The sequence below is a fragment of the Sabethes cyaneus genome, chromosome 1, assembly GCF_943734655.1.
Source record: "Sabethes cyaneus chromosome 1, idSabCyanKW18_F2, whole genome shotgun sequence".
NCBI lineage: Eukaryota > Metazoa > Arthropoda > Insecta > Diptera > Culicidae > Sabethes > Sabethes cyaneus.
In genome coordinates this window covers 7,306,086-7,323,166 of record NC_071353.1, presented here as the reverse complement: position 1 = coordinate 7,323,166, position 17,081 = coordinate 7,306,086, and the positions used below count along the sequence as shown (strand labels likewise).

At 41.5% G+C, this 17,081-nt stretch overlaps 1 protein-coding gene across 1 annotated transcript in view; it reads right to left on the bottom strand.

Moving 5' to 3' along the window:
* Positions 1-17,081, bottom strand: part of LOC128736333 (collagen alpha chain CG42342) — a 114,902-nt gene that overhangs the window by 48,022 nt on the left and 49,799 nt on the right. Inside the window, exons 5-7 of the mRNA XM_053830813.1 lie at positions 15,262-15,441; positions 15,083-15,188; positions 7,193-7,281 (exon numbers count right to left, since the gene is read on the bottom strand). Coding sequence (XP_053686788.1) covers positions 7,193-7,281; positions 15,083-15,188; positions 15,262-15,441 — 375 coding nt within the window. The remainder of the gene's footprint in view (positions 1-7,192; positions 7,282-15,082; positions 15,189-15,261; positions 15,442-17,081) is intronic.

Genomic DNA, 17,081 nt, shown 5'->3' with positions numbered 1-17,081 from the left:
TCGCAGCCGGCTATTAGAGTACAGGACAATTACGGGGCTAGTGTAACGATCCTACTAGCTCTATAGCAGCACCTCCCAGCCGAGATACGAACATACGACGACGACTGGCTTGTTAGACCAGCATCGTACCTTGAAGCCGTGATATTCAGGCTCCGCGAAGCGTGAAATCTAATAAACAAAAATTGGCTTAGTGAAGAGCGTCTCAGGCGCTCTCTTCACTTAGCCTGCTTACGTTGTCTAGAGCTTAGTTGTCTTCAACAATATTGTTTGTTATAAAATTTCGCATCTTTTTTGTATATTTTGAGTAGATGGATTTTTATTCCTACAGATGGTGTTGAAGTCTAACTTTTTAAATAATGACTTTAGAAGCTTTGCGTCTTCAGAAAAGTTGTTTGTTATGTAAAGTTACCGAAGACATTAAAATTGTAGGACTTTCGGGAATTAAATTATATATATTTGAAATATTCAAACATATTTTTTTCAGATGTCCAGTCGAAATTGATAGTCGGACGAACACCTACACAAATGATCACAACAATCTGTATCCAGAGAGTAAGTTAGTATTATTATTCTTGCATACTATCTGTTTTATTGTATTCATATGTTTTTGATGGATTAACAAATTTAACCGATTTTAGAAGCCATTTCTCATTGCAGAGATGGAAATATTTCATATTTCTTTTGCCCTATTGGCATTTGCTTTGAATTTTATAGGATAAATTACGGAATGCGCAGCAAAAGGATACGAGTAACTGACAGAGTAGTAATCCGTTTATCTTGCAAATATGTATCAACAGGTTTGACTCTCAATAAACAAAATGGAGGTTCTTTCAGTCGAGCCGAAAATCCAACCGAACATATTCTACTGCCAATTTGATTTGAAACATAGCTAGTTGGGAAAAAGAACGCAGAAGAAGCAGTTTAATTAAAGGTTGATTTAATTTCAAATTCTTTGCGCGTACCCTTGGAGAAACTGGGCCGCGCATTCTTAAGGTGTTTCATATATTTTATATTATACCCCCGTTGGTCGTTCTATTTCCTGACCAACTCGGATGCTTCTACTTGGCGTGAATTGGCCGGAATTTAATCCTCCGAGCCCAGGCCCGGTTCCTAAATTCGTTACACGAAGGGTAGGATCGTTACACTTCTGGTACTTCCTAATTACACCTTGTCGAATTATTTTTGTTACGTAAAATTTTGTAGAGAGAACAAAATTTTAATTTTATGAACTGGGGAAGGCAACTAGGAAAAAGCACCCGACAAAGCTCTAGCCATTCCAAGACCCTACCTAGCGCCTCCGCGTGGCCATACCTGGAAATATTTATATTTGTACAATTGAGTAGCCAAGTTAGGAGGTGCGGGGTCTTGTGATTTTCAGTTCCTAATCTTACAACTGTAGTTTTAGGTAACTATTAGGTGCACTGGGCAGTGCACCAAGAGCGCACTCTGCTCACCAGCCAGTTGGTGCTGGGAGTGCACCGTAAATACTCCAGATTGAGCAATACTTAGTTCAGCAATAATGTAGATTATAATTGACTCTATAAATGCCCCATACATACTTCACGTTTTCGAATTTCACTTGGTTAAGGTGTTTATTTATTTATCTCGATCTGTTAGATGCTATCGACTCTGTGTTTCATTGCTTTCTTCTACAGTTCTTTCCGTTAATTGTAAAAAAAAAACTACCATTACAAAAACTTAACGTAAAAACCACAAACAGAGTGGGGATTTTTGAAAATATTAACCCTCTAACGGGTAAGACCGTCTGTAGACGCCCTTCGCTTTTGGAGATCCAGAACCACATACGAAATTTGTCTTGAATTGACAATATGAAAAATATATTCGCAACAAATTTTCTCTTTTGATATTAATATCACAAAATTCTGACCATGCGTTCAAAAGTTATCATCTTCGATCGTCTATCGAGCTTCTTTTAAGTGTACTTTCACGATAAAGTAGTAATTTGCTTGATTGCATCGTTTTTAAGGTGTTGCCCGTTAGAGGATTAAATGAAATTTTTACCAGGGACCATAGATTTGCATTAGGATTGCGATTGACCTTGGGCGGGGCATACCAGTGATTTTCTTCACAGGATTGGTATTGGGGTTGGGATTGGGATTGGGAGTAGGACCGTGATTGGAATTAGGATTGGAATTGCGACTGGAACTGGGACTGAGAGTGGGACTGAGACTGAGACTGGGACTGAGACTGAGACTGGGACTGGGATTGAGATTGAAATTGGGACTGGGACTGGGACTAGGACTGGGACTAGGACTGGGACTGGGACTGGGACTGGGACTGGGACTGGGACTGGGACTGGGACTGGGACTGGGACTGGGACTGGGACTGGGACTGGGACTGGGACTGGGACTGGGACTGGGACTGGGACTGGGACTGGGACTGGGACTGAGACTAGGACTAGGACTGGAACTGGGGCTGGGGCTGGGGCTGGGGCTGGGACTGGGACTGGGACTGGGACTGGGACTGGGACTGGGACTGGGACTGGGACTGGGACTGGGACTGGGACTGGGACTGGGACTGGGACTGGGACTGGGACTGGGACTGGGACTGGGACTGGGACTGGGACTGGGACTGGGACTGGGACTGGGACTGGGACTGGGACAGGGAGGGATTCCAGATGAAACAGGCGTTTTCAAGTATTAGTCGTACTAATGCGCAGTACAATGCTTTCAAGCAATGCGGATCATTAAAGTCACGAGCGATTTTTGTGATGAATCCCAGTTGCTGTGAAGCTCCTGAGATGACAGCAGTATATTGTTTGCTGAACGTGAGCTTCCAACAAAACTCCAAGATCATTAATCTGATCGACGCGTTCTAGAACAACTCCGTTCATCTGATAGTCAAATGAGACAGGCAAATGAAATTATTTCTGTTACACCAATCAGCGAAGATGTCCAGCAGTATTTGCTCGCGGCGACAATCGTCATAGCAATATCGTTAAAGTACACGGCGAAAAGCAAAGGACCCAAGCTACTACCTTGTGGGACACCAGAAGTATTACAAAACTCACGTGAAACTGTCGAATTCAGCTTGACACGTAACGTACGGTCTGTAAGATAGGAGCTCAACCACGAGGTCAGAAACACCCAGTTTAGAGAGCTTGTGCAAGAGTATTTGATGATTTACTGTGTCGAACGCGGCAGTTTATATGACGATAATTTAGAGGTGCCGTTCCGACATTGGAAGCAGGAGCGTCAACGGGATCTACCACTGTAGGCAAAAATAAATCCGGTGGAGGATGGTATGGATCGACGGGAAGCAGCAGAGATATTGCGCAAATCACTGAGATCTCTTGATCAGAAAGGCAGTACACGAGGTCGAGTGTTCGTCCAAGGTAATTACTCAGTGGATTTACTTGTTTTAAATTTAGGAATTCGAATCCATCAACCATCAATGAGGGAATCGTATTGTACATCCTCCCCATAAAACCAGGAAATTTGCGGTTGGTTGTAATCACCGCGAATCAAAATTCTGCGGTCAGAAACCTCTTTCGCACGTAGCTCACCAATCGAGAGAATATGCTCGGCTATGAATCTGACTATTTTGCTTCTGTCGGGAGGAATGTAAACTGCTAACAAGCAAAAACTTCCATGCCTCTGACAACAGCAGAAACGCAGACTTTTTCGAGACAACTTCCATAGTTTAGATCGACCGTCGAACTAGGAAACTGTTGGGCAACGGCAATCAATACGCCACCAAAAGAGCTTTAACACGAGGTCTAACAAAAATCAAGATCAGATCAAATACCGAAAGCGGAATACAGCGACCTGGACTTTGCCTTACTTTTAGCTGAATAAATCTTGAAAATTTAACACTCATTTTCACAAAATTCGCCCACTGTTTAATTAATGTAAAGTTAGAAACTGTATCGAATTGTGCCCCAGCGGAGAAGAGACCGGTGTCGAGCTGGTGGTGCGATTCTGCTCAACCACCACACGATGGCCATTCCATTTTAGCAAAGCGCGCGCGCGGGCCTTGGGCAAGTGTGACGACGCGTCCAAAATTGAATATATAAACACAGGCCAAAATGCATTCACGTAATTAAACGAAATGCCACGTTTTCAGCGAGTTTTCAACAACCGAGGTGTGTGCCTATCGTTTCGGTCCAGCTGCAAACACTGATTCGGAATGGGCGCAAATTACTGCATTGGAAGCTGTAATACAAATATGCGGAATCTCTATGCTTTAATTCCTGGAACTTAATTGGACATTCAAATTCGAACAAAACCAGAATACTGTGATTCGATAATGAATTCTACGGATTGTGCAGCACAAGCAACGTTTTTAGTAGGTATATGCGTGTTTTCATGTTGTGAAATTTTATCTACATTAATTTTGTCTTTGTTTCGCTAGAAAATGCATCCGCAAAATCGGTCACAAAAATTAATGATATTGGAAAGCCTATAAAATTTCTGAACTTCGAACGAACAATCAAAGTGAATGTGTGTATGTGGGCGTGGAAATTTGCTGCGGATGAGTGAATCCGCACGTGTACAAAACATTTACAGCGAACCGAACCGAGTGGAAAATCAAACCGCGTATAATTAAAGTTCGAATATTAGCGAAGGGGGTGGTGGTGAAAACCACAGCAGCAGCCGCCGCCCCTGGGCTTGGGACGGTACTGCTGCCATGATCAGCGAAGTTTGGCGTGCAGCCCGAAGCGACCACCGAAGGTTGTCGGGGTTTCCCGCGTGCTTAAATGTGTCGCTCAATTTAGTTCTGGAGGTCGGTCGCTGAAGCCGCGGCCGCGGTTTGCGTTGGGCGATTGTTTGATTTTCGGACAGGAAAATTTGGGTTTAGGTTTTGTGTTTTACGAGAGTTTTTGCCAGCACCGGGACGGTGCGGTGAAATTCTGTGCTCCACTTAGATATTAATTCCAAACTGCAAGGATTACAATGGAAGGAATTCTAGAATATTCATACATATTTAGCTGGGGGGAGATTTATTTGAGTGTGTAATCCACCGTTTAAAAGTTGAAAACAAAACTAGGCCTTTTCCATCGCTAAATCTCAATGGGCCGTGCATTGTTTGGTGGCGAATGGAGCGGGAATAAATTTTCCAAAACCTCATTTGATCCCCGTCGTGGTTGGAAAAGCTCGGGTAAAGTTCGAACTTCGAACGATTGAAACTGCGGGAAATTGATGGAGAGAAAAATCAACAGTGAAACAAAATATGCGCTGGAATAAACATGCAAACATGTAAACATAATATGCTAAACCATCAAAATGAATAACATCTAAATTATTTATGAGCTCGTGGTTAGGGAGGTTGTGGGTTTCTCCTGTTCCGCCGAGGAGCCCCACAGCTTGTGGGTGAGTAAGGAAGGCAGGACATAACGAAAAAAAAAACGAACGAACACGCAACAAGCGTTGGCATTCGCTAGGAAGTGATGGCCCGGCAGAGGAGAAAACCGGATGAGAGTGGGAAAAGGTGATGCGCATTTTTGCACATGTTGCTTGGCAGGAGTGGTTGGAAAAGAGCTCATCTTTCGAGGTTTGAGGTTGCCATGAAAAAAAAAACTTTTCCGTTCAATATCATGCGGAGGTTTTTTTCAAATTCATTTTTACATTTTGTTAACGAAATTTTAATTTATTCTGATGCAGGATAACAACTTTTTTAGCACGCGTTTCCAAACAATTTGTGAAACTTTTACAGACAGGACTTTTTTTCTGCTGAAAGTGATTATCAGAATTAATTCAGATTTACACACTAACTTTGCTTTTTAAAAAGGGGGAAATTCGAAATCTCTGATTAAATAAAGTGGAAACATTTTTTCAATAATCATGTTCATAATCAAAGTTAGAAATAAAACGCTTGCCAGTAATTATTTCCTCACACATTCTGCGTTACAATTTTCAGCAGCCCCTCAAAACCAATTCAAACGGCCCGTCCGCTGCTTGTGCGCGATAAACTTCACTGAATGCAGGCAGGCAGCATAATTTATGCTCACTGGATGAACCGTGCGGTTTTTGCGGTTCCCGGTTGGTGGTTTCATTTTGAAACCCGTTCCGGCGGTTTCCCCTGGTTCCCGTGGCCGCGGCGGTCCAACGTCCTAGTTAGACGCGGACTAAAATGTGCAATATATTTTATCGCAAAATCAACTTCAATTTTCACTGCAGGGCGCTGCTACCAGGACCAGCGCTAGGCCATGGCTGGAGACGGAGAGATGCTTTCGATGGGAGATATTGTGACATTCGTGATGACAAATGGACTGCAAACGAGCTTACAACATGCTCTCAACTAGTCGAGTGTTGCCCGGGAAGAACGATGAGGTGAGACTTTATTTCTATGTGCTCCAGATTTTAATTTTAAATTCATAGTATTATGAAAGTCTTCTATGGTCAGGGAAATGATTGATTTATGGCAGCGGAACGCGCCATGCAGCCAAGCAACAAATTATGCAAGCATTTTATTTTTCAATTCCGAAATTGATTTTGTTGATTTTTTTTTTTTGAATATTAATGTATAAACAGAACTCGATCGGACACACATCGCCCACTGAGATTCGATCATCGTCATAAATTGTTGCCTACTGTTAGTTGCTGCGATGCTGCTCGCTCATGCATAGTCTCCAGCATGGCCGCTGGCCACCAGCATGCTGTGATTTGATCCTGGCAAACAAACAACCATACGAAAGTGAATCGAAAAAGTGTACAATTTTCAATTCGCGATACAAGTTTGCATTATTTATATCCAATTAAAATAAATACGATTTTTGAGCGTTTTTCCCGCACGTCCGGTCGGTCGGTTTCGACCGGAGATTGCGGAGACAAGCAAGACAAACATGGTTCCTTTGATCTATGTGATGATAAAAAACGAACCTCGTAGAGAGCTGTAACCGCAATACCACACTGTTGCTAACTACGTCCCTGCTTAATGGTCAATGTTCAAACTGAAATCGATGACGGCAATCGCAGGTGATGGTTTTGATAAAAACTAAAGCAATTCAATCATTCATCACACGCAAAAAATTTTAACAATCAAAGTGTATATTTACTAGCACAAACATGCTGCTAAACAAGCACTCATCACTCAGTAGCGTGCAATTATTCGTTCGTCGAATCGTCGGTCAAAATATGGGTTCATAGTCAGGGTTCATTTCCGCGAAGTTGTATTTGTCTACCTGTCGTAAGAGGAGGGAAATTTTAACCTACGGAAGCTAGAAACTTACCCGTTTACCTCGTTTGCCACGAGGGCCCTTTTCTCCCTGTGGTCCGGGTGGACCTTCGGGACCGAGATCGCCCTTCTCACCGGGTGGTCCTGTGGAATAATTAAGAGAAAGAAAAAAATTAGCGTGTTAATTTGCGCTGCTTCAATTGTCGATGCTTTGTACATGGCCAAAACTATTTAAATTTAAATTTTCAGTTCCATGATTTGGTTCTAAGTGTACTCGTGGCACACATCACCACTCAGCCATCATCACTAAGACTTCCTCATTCAGACTTCATCACTCAGACATCGTCATTCAGACGTCCTCACTCAATCATCGCCACTCAGACATCTTCACTCAGATATTATCAGATATTATCCTCACTCAGACATCGTCTCACTCAACCATGCTCATTTAGGCACTGTCACTCACACATCCTCACTCAGCCATCAACACTAAGTCGTCATCACTCAGGCATCATCACTCAGCCACCCTTACTCAGACGTCATCAATCAGACATCTCACTCGAACATCCTCACTCAGGCATTGTCACTCAGGCATGCTCACTCAGTCATCCTTACTCAGACGTCATCACTTAGCCATCCTCACTCAGACACCATCACTCAGATATATTCGCTCAGGGATCTCACTCAAACATCCTCACTCAGGCATCCTCACTCAGACATCCTCACTTCGACGTCATCACTCATTCAAGGACCCTTTGCCAAATCCCGACTCAACGAATGTGCCGATGAAACACGAAATTGTAGGATTTAAGGTAAAATTAGTCGTCATCGATTCTGCAAATTTCAAAAGCAGTTTTTTTGTTTGAAACAAAAATTTTGTTCATGAAAATATACTCGCTGTGTTCAGATTGGCGAGAAGAATGCAGTGAATACATGTTTATAAACAGAACCCCGCATTTGGGTCCAAAAACTGCTTCCGAAATTGAACTCTTCGACAAAAAGTTGATGACTGGTAGTTTCCCGTTAATGAAATCTGTTCTTTCATGTCCAAAACTGGTCATTTCTAATTTTCTCGGGAAATGACACAGAAATTTTCAAAATAAATTCCTTGGGGGACATTTGAAATATACTCAAATGTCCCTACAAAAGCTCTATTTAACAAATTCCTTTTGATAATTAAAAATGACCAATTTTGGACCTCGATAGAACCGATAGCGCATATTTTGGAGTGTTGGCCAATTAGCTCAAAATATAAATTAATATCACTCCTTGATTAGGTTTCCCGTATGCTGCTTTCGCGGTAAAAAAAGACTAGAATTATAATGGCTGGGAAGTTTAACTCCACCCGACATATTCATCGTACTTGCCGACCAGTGCAACTATACTCCAGGTTTTAGACTATTTTTGTGTTAGCAACAAAATCTTGATTTAGGATGCTGCTTTTTTGGCATGAGCTATTTTAGGGTGGCGCCTAAATTAACCAAGAACCAGAAATTAACTCCAAAACGAAACAAGACAGAGCGATATTCACTTCTGCAATTTTATAGTTTGAAGTATTTTGAGTAATATTGCAGAAGACGGAATTTCTCTATCTCAAACCGTTTCCATATTAGGGCGTTTTTTCTGAATCAAGTTAGAGTGACTCTGCTATTTTGCTATTTTTCTCCATAACTTTTTTATTTTGCATTTCTCGCAAAACACTTCTTCAGATGACGTTCAAGGCTCAATAAGCCGCCACTTTTGATGAAAAAAGAAACTGGCTATCTACTTTACTTCTACACTTATATCAAATTTAGCGTTGAAAATAGGTCGTTTTCAAATGTTAGTATCTTAGAAAGATGCAAGTAGAATTAAAATCGGTTGATTGCGTTTGAATATGTGGGGTTTTAACATTTTTAAGTATATAAAAGTTAACGAGTTGAGCCATAACTCCGGAACGCCATTCACTGTTCTTCAGCAAACTTGGCGTACATGTGCGATGAGGGTAAAAGTGCGATTCAATGATTTATCGCTGCAGATTCCGAGTAAATTGACTGCATTGCCATGGATCGGTGACTACTTCGACCGCTTGAATCTAACGTAAACTTTGGTTGCTTACGAAGCATAGTTGCTGAGTTAAGTGCAAATATTATTTTAGGGCGGTTTTGATGTAATTTTTTGTTATATAATTTTTTGTTATATGGCAAATACGATATGTTTGTTGAAAATTTGTAGCAGCGTTTTGCATCACTCACATATCTGTTTTGAAAATACGGTGAGAAGAATTTACAAACAATATTTCGGTTTTGTGTAATTTAATCAAATCCCGTCAAGCGCTTAGCGGGGTAAAAGTGCGATTTGCGAACGAGGCAAAAGTGCGATTCATGGAAGAGACAAAAATGTATAGCTAATTATATACAGTTTTAGGCACTATATTAAAGATACTAGAAATGGAAGATCTGCAAAAACTGTGTGCTCTACAGATGTTGACCGAAGGAAAACAATGTCTTTCCGCTAATGAAACAAAAAACAAACGTTTGGAAAAGTTTCGATCTGACGGAGGCTGCAATACACCAGCGCAACATGGGAAAGGTGCAAACTAAGAATATCCCTTACCGAGACATACCGCAGATTGAAGATAATGTGGTTTTGTTAGCTACTGATGTGCTAATTTCATGGATTCGAGCTTCGCACTTTTGCCCCGCTAGTGGGGTAAAAGTGCGAATCGGCACCTAATCAGAAAAATGACGAATTAATTTTGCATAACACTATTATTCCAGATGATTTATAGTTGAATGTGAAGACATTGAGTAACTGCATCACTATAAAATATATTTTGTTGTTGTCCTTCTTTATATCTCACGAAAACTGATGACAACTTCAAACATCGCACTTATGCCCCGCCCTACTCCATAGATGTTGTTATAATGTTCAAAAGTTAATCTTTCAGAGACACTCAGTAGCTCATAAGGGGGGAGATGTAGCGATTAAAGCCCGGGTATTTAAGGCAAGGTAGAGGCAGTCGCGTTGGTACGATAATAGAACGAGCGACGTTGGCATGAAAACATAAAACATTTTCAAGAGCGGCCTTTCGCGCAGCAAGATTAAAGCAAAATAAAATGCTTATTTAAACTATTTCTTCCATATGCCTTGTTTACAGTGTGACACATATATATTCGAACAAAAATCATTTTATGCTTGCAGCGGCATATATAGTTAATACAATTAAACATGGTCTCAACCATGTGTGTGTGGCATCATGACTTAAGTTTTACTTGACGCAGTTTCATTTTCGAGTTGTGTTTGAGTTTGAGTTACGGCCGTTGATAATAAATAAATTGTGAAACGGTGCTACATGCGGTACTATTCTTCGTTTCGTCCGTACGGAAAATGGCAGTTCAGTTGAATATCAAAAGAAAATCTCTTCGTCGAATTTTGAAAATAGATCTGGATATGAAAGCATTCAAAAAACGTAAAATGCATGGATTAATGGAAGCAACAAAATAAAAACGGCAGGAAAGACGCAAAATGCTACTCTGTCGGCACGATGTTTCACAAGTGAACTATTCTGATGAGAAATTGTTTGTCCTTCAAACACCACATCTTGCTCAAAATGATCGGTTGTGGTCGGTTTCGATCATGGACGTTCCAAAGCATAAACGAAATATTCCACGCTACCAGAATTTATGAGCGGTCATGGTATGGGAAGGCATTTCAAAGAAAGGGAACCTTCCTCTTGTATTTATTGACAAGGGTGTGAAAGTTAATGCAAAATACTATCTAGTATTGGTCTTAGAACAAAATTTGATACCTTACGTTTGGGGAATGTATGGTGAAGAAAATTGCGGCTTTCAATGGAATTGCAATTCACACTGCAAAAGGAAAACAATACGTTCACAGAAAGCTTGATAAAGATTGAAGCAATTCAACAAAGCTAATCATATGTTTGATTTACAATTACAATTTTCGTACCTACTCTAATAAGGGTGGATGGGGACAAGTGGCACCAAACAAGTTTATACTAGTTGATCTAAGCTTCAAGATGAAGTTCATAAATACACTTTCCCCATTTTATCCTGTAGGCTCATGAAGCTAAGGAAAAATAGATCTTGAATATGCGATAACTTAGCATGTAAATGTCTTAGCCTAGAGATATGCGGTTTTCTGCAAAAACGTGTGTTTTGAGTGCTTCGATAATTGCCTAGAACAATGTGCGCTTGTAAAATGCAATCAGCAAAAATAATTTTTTTAAGAATTTACGAAGTAAATGCTCTATATCTCTGCACTCGATAGAGATACAAATGTCATGCCTTTACGAAATTTGCTTATTTTTACAACTTTGTTAAAGAAACCATGTCCATATTTCCCAACATAAAAAAGTTATTTTTTTTATAATAGTAATCAATTTTACTAAGTTTTCAAACTTTCAGATTATGGAGGGAATTTACCAACAAAAGTGCTGAAGACCCGACATGCTAAAATGAAAGCAAAAGACGCTAGGAAAAAATATCCGTTTTTGAACCACAGTGCCAACGATAATGAATAGACAGGTTAGCAGGAGAAGGGAGCATGAATATATTGGTAACGAAATCATAGTAAACAGTTTTGATGTTAAAGAACAGAACGTCGAAAGCTTCTATGTGTTTCTTAACTAAACATAGAAATATTTGAGTTTTTGGCAGTAAAAGGACTTGTTTTGGACGATTTTTTATATAATGCAGAAAAAACTATTCAAAGCATGGAAAAAGTAATTGGCAGCTGAGCGAAGTTTTCTTCCTACAGCTGCCACGATAGCGGTATTCGTAGTTGCGCTGCATATGCGCATTAAATTTTATCGTGGATATTCATAAGATAGGTGCATAAAATCAACGCGCCATCGAAATTTTGTAGTTTTCGAAAACCGGTTGTTTTAACAAAACAAAAATATTCAGATAGTCAGTCTCAATTTCTAGCGAAATCATTTTAGTTGCTTCCCGTGACTTGAAAACCAATTGATAATAGCTTTCTTTCTGCAACTCACACTATGCTTTGTTGATATTTCGTACTAGCTCTATAAAACTAACAGAATTATTGCGGTTTGACAAGCAGCCGTATTAAAATCAATTTTGATTGCTGCGGAACATTGTATTGCTACGCCTCATGTATGGTAAGTTTATAAGAGGTGTGGCGCAACCAACAAGTTTTATCGTGGTAATTTGCGCCACCACAATAAATTTGATTTATTAACAGTTTTATCCTGGTTTTATAGCTAGCTTCAAGTGTGTTTTGACTGGTATCCGGTTTGCATTGCGTGATACCATAATAAAACCAGATGAAACAATCTATCTATTTATATAAGAGGCTTATGTCTGTCGCCAAAACGAGGGGCTCGATATGTATTTTCATGGTAATAATCGCCCCCATTAAGCAAAGACTCAACCCGATCATACCAGATTACAAACAAGACGAGCAAAAGTAATGTAGTTGCACCTCATAGAATTACATAGCGTTAGCGTTACATAGCGTACCTCCTATTTGCTCTCAATGGATCATTAAAAAAGCTAAAAAATTTCACAGATGGCTCCAGCATAGACATGTTCTGTCAAACACTTTCGACGAACGTCTATGACCGGCTGTCAAACTGCCTTGCAATCTGATTGGTCCACCTAAAAAGACCGGTTCAGATTAACCGTTATCAACCGTCAACAACAACGGAACGGTAAGAAATTATGATGTGTAATCTGTATCAGCCTTAAAGTTTACTAAATATGCCACGTGGGGCTTTAGTGTCCATCTAGCGATACGCATGACTATCTACAAAGATCAATTAGACTATCTACAATGATCCATTAGACGAGAGGCGATGCGCGCGGGTTACAACTATCTATTATATTATTTATATAAGAGGCTTATGCCTGTACCGAAATCCAGGTCTCTAAAAGGACGTCATAAGAGGCTTATCGGTAACTAAAACCAGGTCCCAGACAGGACGTCATGCTTTCGTACCAATGGGTTGTATTCTCAGTCGACCGCTGGACTGCTCGATTGCTTGACTAGACTGCTCGACTGGACTGGTCGATTAGACTGTTTGATTTGATTGCTCGACTGTACTGCTCAACTGAACTGCTCGACTGAACTGTTCGATTCGACTTCTCGACTCAACTGCTTGATTGGACAGATCGACTTGACTTCTTAACTGAACAGCTCGATTTAACTGCTCGAGTGGGCTACTCGATTCGACTGCTTGTCACATATGCTTGACTTACTACTCAAGTTGACTGCTCTACTTAACTGCACGATTGGACTGCGCGACTGGACTGTTCAATTCGACTGCTCGACTGGACTGCTTGACTGGACAGCATGATTTATCTGCACGACTGGACTGCTCGATTCAACTGCTTGATTCCACTGCTCGACTGGACTACTCGACTTAACTGCTCGAATGAACTGCCTGACTCAACTACTCGATTGGACTATTCGAATCGGCTGCTCGACTCAACTGCTCAACCTGATTGCTCGATTCAACTGCTCGACTAGACTACACGATTTGATTGCTCGACTCAACTGACAGGTTGATTTTACAGTTCGACTTAGCCACTCAACCCGACTGCTTGACTCAACTACTTGACTTAACTGTTTGATTTTAAAGCTCGACTTAACTGCTCGATTCAACTGCTTGACTGGACTACTCAACTGAACTGCTCGACTCAACTGTTCGACTTAACTGCTCGACTGAACCGCTTGACCCAACTGCTCGACCAGACTGCTCAACTCAACTGTTCAACTCAACTGCTCGACTAGACTACTCGAATAAACTCCCCGTGGAACTACTCGATTCAACTGCTCGACTCGACTGGTCGAATAAACTGCTGAACTCGGCTACTCGAATGAACTGCTCGACTCGACCACTCGAATGAACTGCTCGACTCGACCGGTCGAATGAACTGCTCGACTCGACTACTAGAATGAACTGCTCGACTCTACTGTTCAACTTAACCGCTTGACCCGACTGCTTGACTAAACCATTCGATTCGACTGCTCGACTAGACTACTCGTTTCAACTGCTCGACTGGACTACTCGACTTAAATTCTCGATTAAACTGCTCGACTGAAGTGCTCGACTTGACTGCTCGACTCGACCACTCGATTCAACTGATCGTCCGAACTGCTTGATTTAATTGCTCGACAAGACTGCTCGATTTGACTGCTCGACTTGACTGTTCGACTCGACTGCTTGGTCCAACTGCTTGACTCGCCTGCTCAACTCGATTGCTTGTCGCGATATCAAATGGTCGGTGTTAACCCAGACCGAACCGACCGAAGTCGCAAAATTTTAAAAGATGAGTTAATGATAGCAAACGATCAAGAATTTTCTAAGCAGCATTTTTCTCTAATCAGACACATAAATGTTGCACATAATGTTGCAAACAGCCAGAAGTTTTGATTAAGTTAAATAAAATCCAATACGACCATAAAAACTATTTGTTTCAGTTTCCGGCTATGACTCTTTTAGGTACAACTTCTTAGAGCTATATTATGCAATATAAGAACTCAAAGAACTAATTCAAAGATTAAAAATCTTCGCAAACACTGGCCAATGGAATGTATCCGCAGTCTTCGGAATTTTATATTTTATATTTTATATTTTCCGGATCGTAAGATTCGGGCTCAACTAGTTAATATATATTGCGGTATTATATACCTTTATAAAATTCAAGTAAAACCGTGTGGCTTTAGAATTTTTACTTAGGAATGATGTTCCCAAAATTAAAAAAATTGCAACTGACCCAAGGCTTTTGATATAACATAAATCATACTTAACTTATCGTCGATAAATAAATTAATTTTAACGGAAATAATCCCCATTTAATTCACGTAACTTACAGTATTCTTCAAGGCTCTCATTTGAGACCTCTTCATTTAATATTGTATTGTATTGTTGTAATTAATATAAGCAAAATAAGAATTACTACTGAATCCAACTTACCGGGCGGTCCGGGAGGGCCGGGTGGCCCTTCGATGATTCCGGCCGGGAACTGATCGCCCTTGAAGTGCGTCGTTAACCCCCGGTCTCCCTTGTCACCTCGGTCTCCCTAGGGAATAATCAAATCAAACAGACTTCAATCACTTACTGACCGTAGGGGAAGATACCACACCGAAGCTTACCTTCGCTCCCGCCAGACCCGGTGTGCCTGGATTTCCCACGGGACCTTTTTCTCCTGCTGCTCCTGCGTCTCCCTTGGGACCGGGATCTCCTGGCGGACCGGGCCGACCGTCCAGTCCCATCGGACCGGACGGCCCCACCGGTCCCGGTGGCCCTGGAGGACCAGGCTCACCTGGCTCTCCCTAGTGGTGGTGCAGAACAATGGATAAGAATACCAATTAGTTCAAGGATTTCGTTTCGCAAGTCAAGTGGTTCGCTTCGCAGCTGCACGCTCTCGAACTGAATCAGAAACCGAAGCAAAGCCCGGCAGCATCAGCCATAAGATGTATGACTATTTAAACAACAACAGCAACAGCAACATTACAAGTAATTCATCAGCCAGTGTTTACTCTTCAGAAGACGGCAGTCAAAATTGGTGATTCTCTCGAGTTGAGCAAAGGGCATACGTAGGTTGTTGTGTGTGTTGAAGTACCGAAGGGCACAAAAGCCATCCATCTTACCTGAGCAGGCGGATTTCAACACCTGGGCGTAACCACATACTAGCCTACTACTGCTCTAGCTAGGTGCTGTGCTGTCATTTCACAGCCACTTTGCGGATGCGGCCGCTTGGTTAGGCTTCGGCTTCAGCTTCGGTTTGAGATTTGTGCAAACAGTCCCGGCCGAGTTGGCCGGTGACAGCCCTCGAAAAGAACCACTCGAAGCGCGCAAACACAAAAAGCCGTAAGCAAACAACAACAAGAATACGTTTCATGCACCGAAGCGAGAGGACTGTCGAATGCTTCCGACTCCGATCCGATGATGGGTTGGACATGCACAAGTGGAGCTGATTAGTTGTGTTTTTTTTGGTTTTAGTTTTGGTGCGATCGGTTAGTACACATTTGCATGACGCTTCGAGGGTGTTAAATGTTAAGCTTTTCTACAAATATAAAAAAAACTAGTCTACAAACTGATTTTTGTTGTTAAATGTATTGTTCTTTCGTAGGGAAAATAATGAAAAAAGTTATATTTTTCCTGAATTTTCCACGTAGAATAGCATTGGGTCACTGAAGCGAGCAACTCGTTCCGGCTTAGAGTTCTTTGTTTTTACTTTTTCATCAACTCTGTCAGGGGCATATTACCCCACAGACGATGAGAGTTAAACAAGATGATTAAATGGCTACATGTGTACATACATCGTGCAAAGCTAAGGACATCGTAGAAGCCTGGTGGATGATGGTAAAAACGAACTCAGAAACAGTCGTCATAGCGTCAGTGTAACTTCCTGCTGAAAGGGAACAGGCGGAAGATAAGTAGAAACGAGCAGCGCAATCACATTACAGTCGAGTTGAGATTAAACAAAAAAATGTATGGAAGCTCATGTGTGCATGTTCCGTATGTACATGAATCAACCCTGTAACGACGGGAGAAGCTCGACTGAAATTAAGCTGAAGGGGGTCTCCGCAATAGCATACATACATTAGTATCATAAAACTTTCAGCAGACATTTTTTCTCTTTCTCACCGGCATGCATCCATCGAAATTCACAAAATGTTAGTTTTAGCTGCAGTGTATGACAAAAAAAACTGAAAAAACAAAAAAAAAGCAGCTGGCCAGACGGACGAACGGACGGATGACACAGGCGTTTGAGTGACAGATTTCTCACGAGCTTGACGTGGAATGAATCTTGGCAGGCCATGGAATGGATACGGTTTCAGTACCGACGACGACGACGACGCGAGCAAACGCTTACCTTCAGCTGGATGATGTTGGCAGCGGACACGTTGTGGCCAGCCGCCTGAAGATCCTGTTAGCAGCGGTGCGCAGTGGCGGAGGGAGTGCAAGC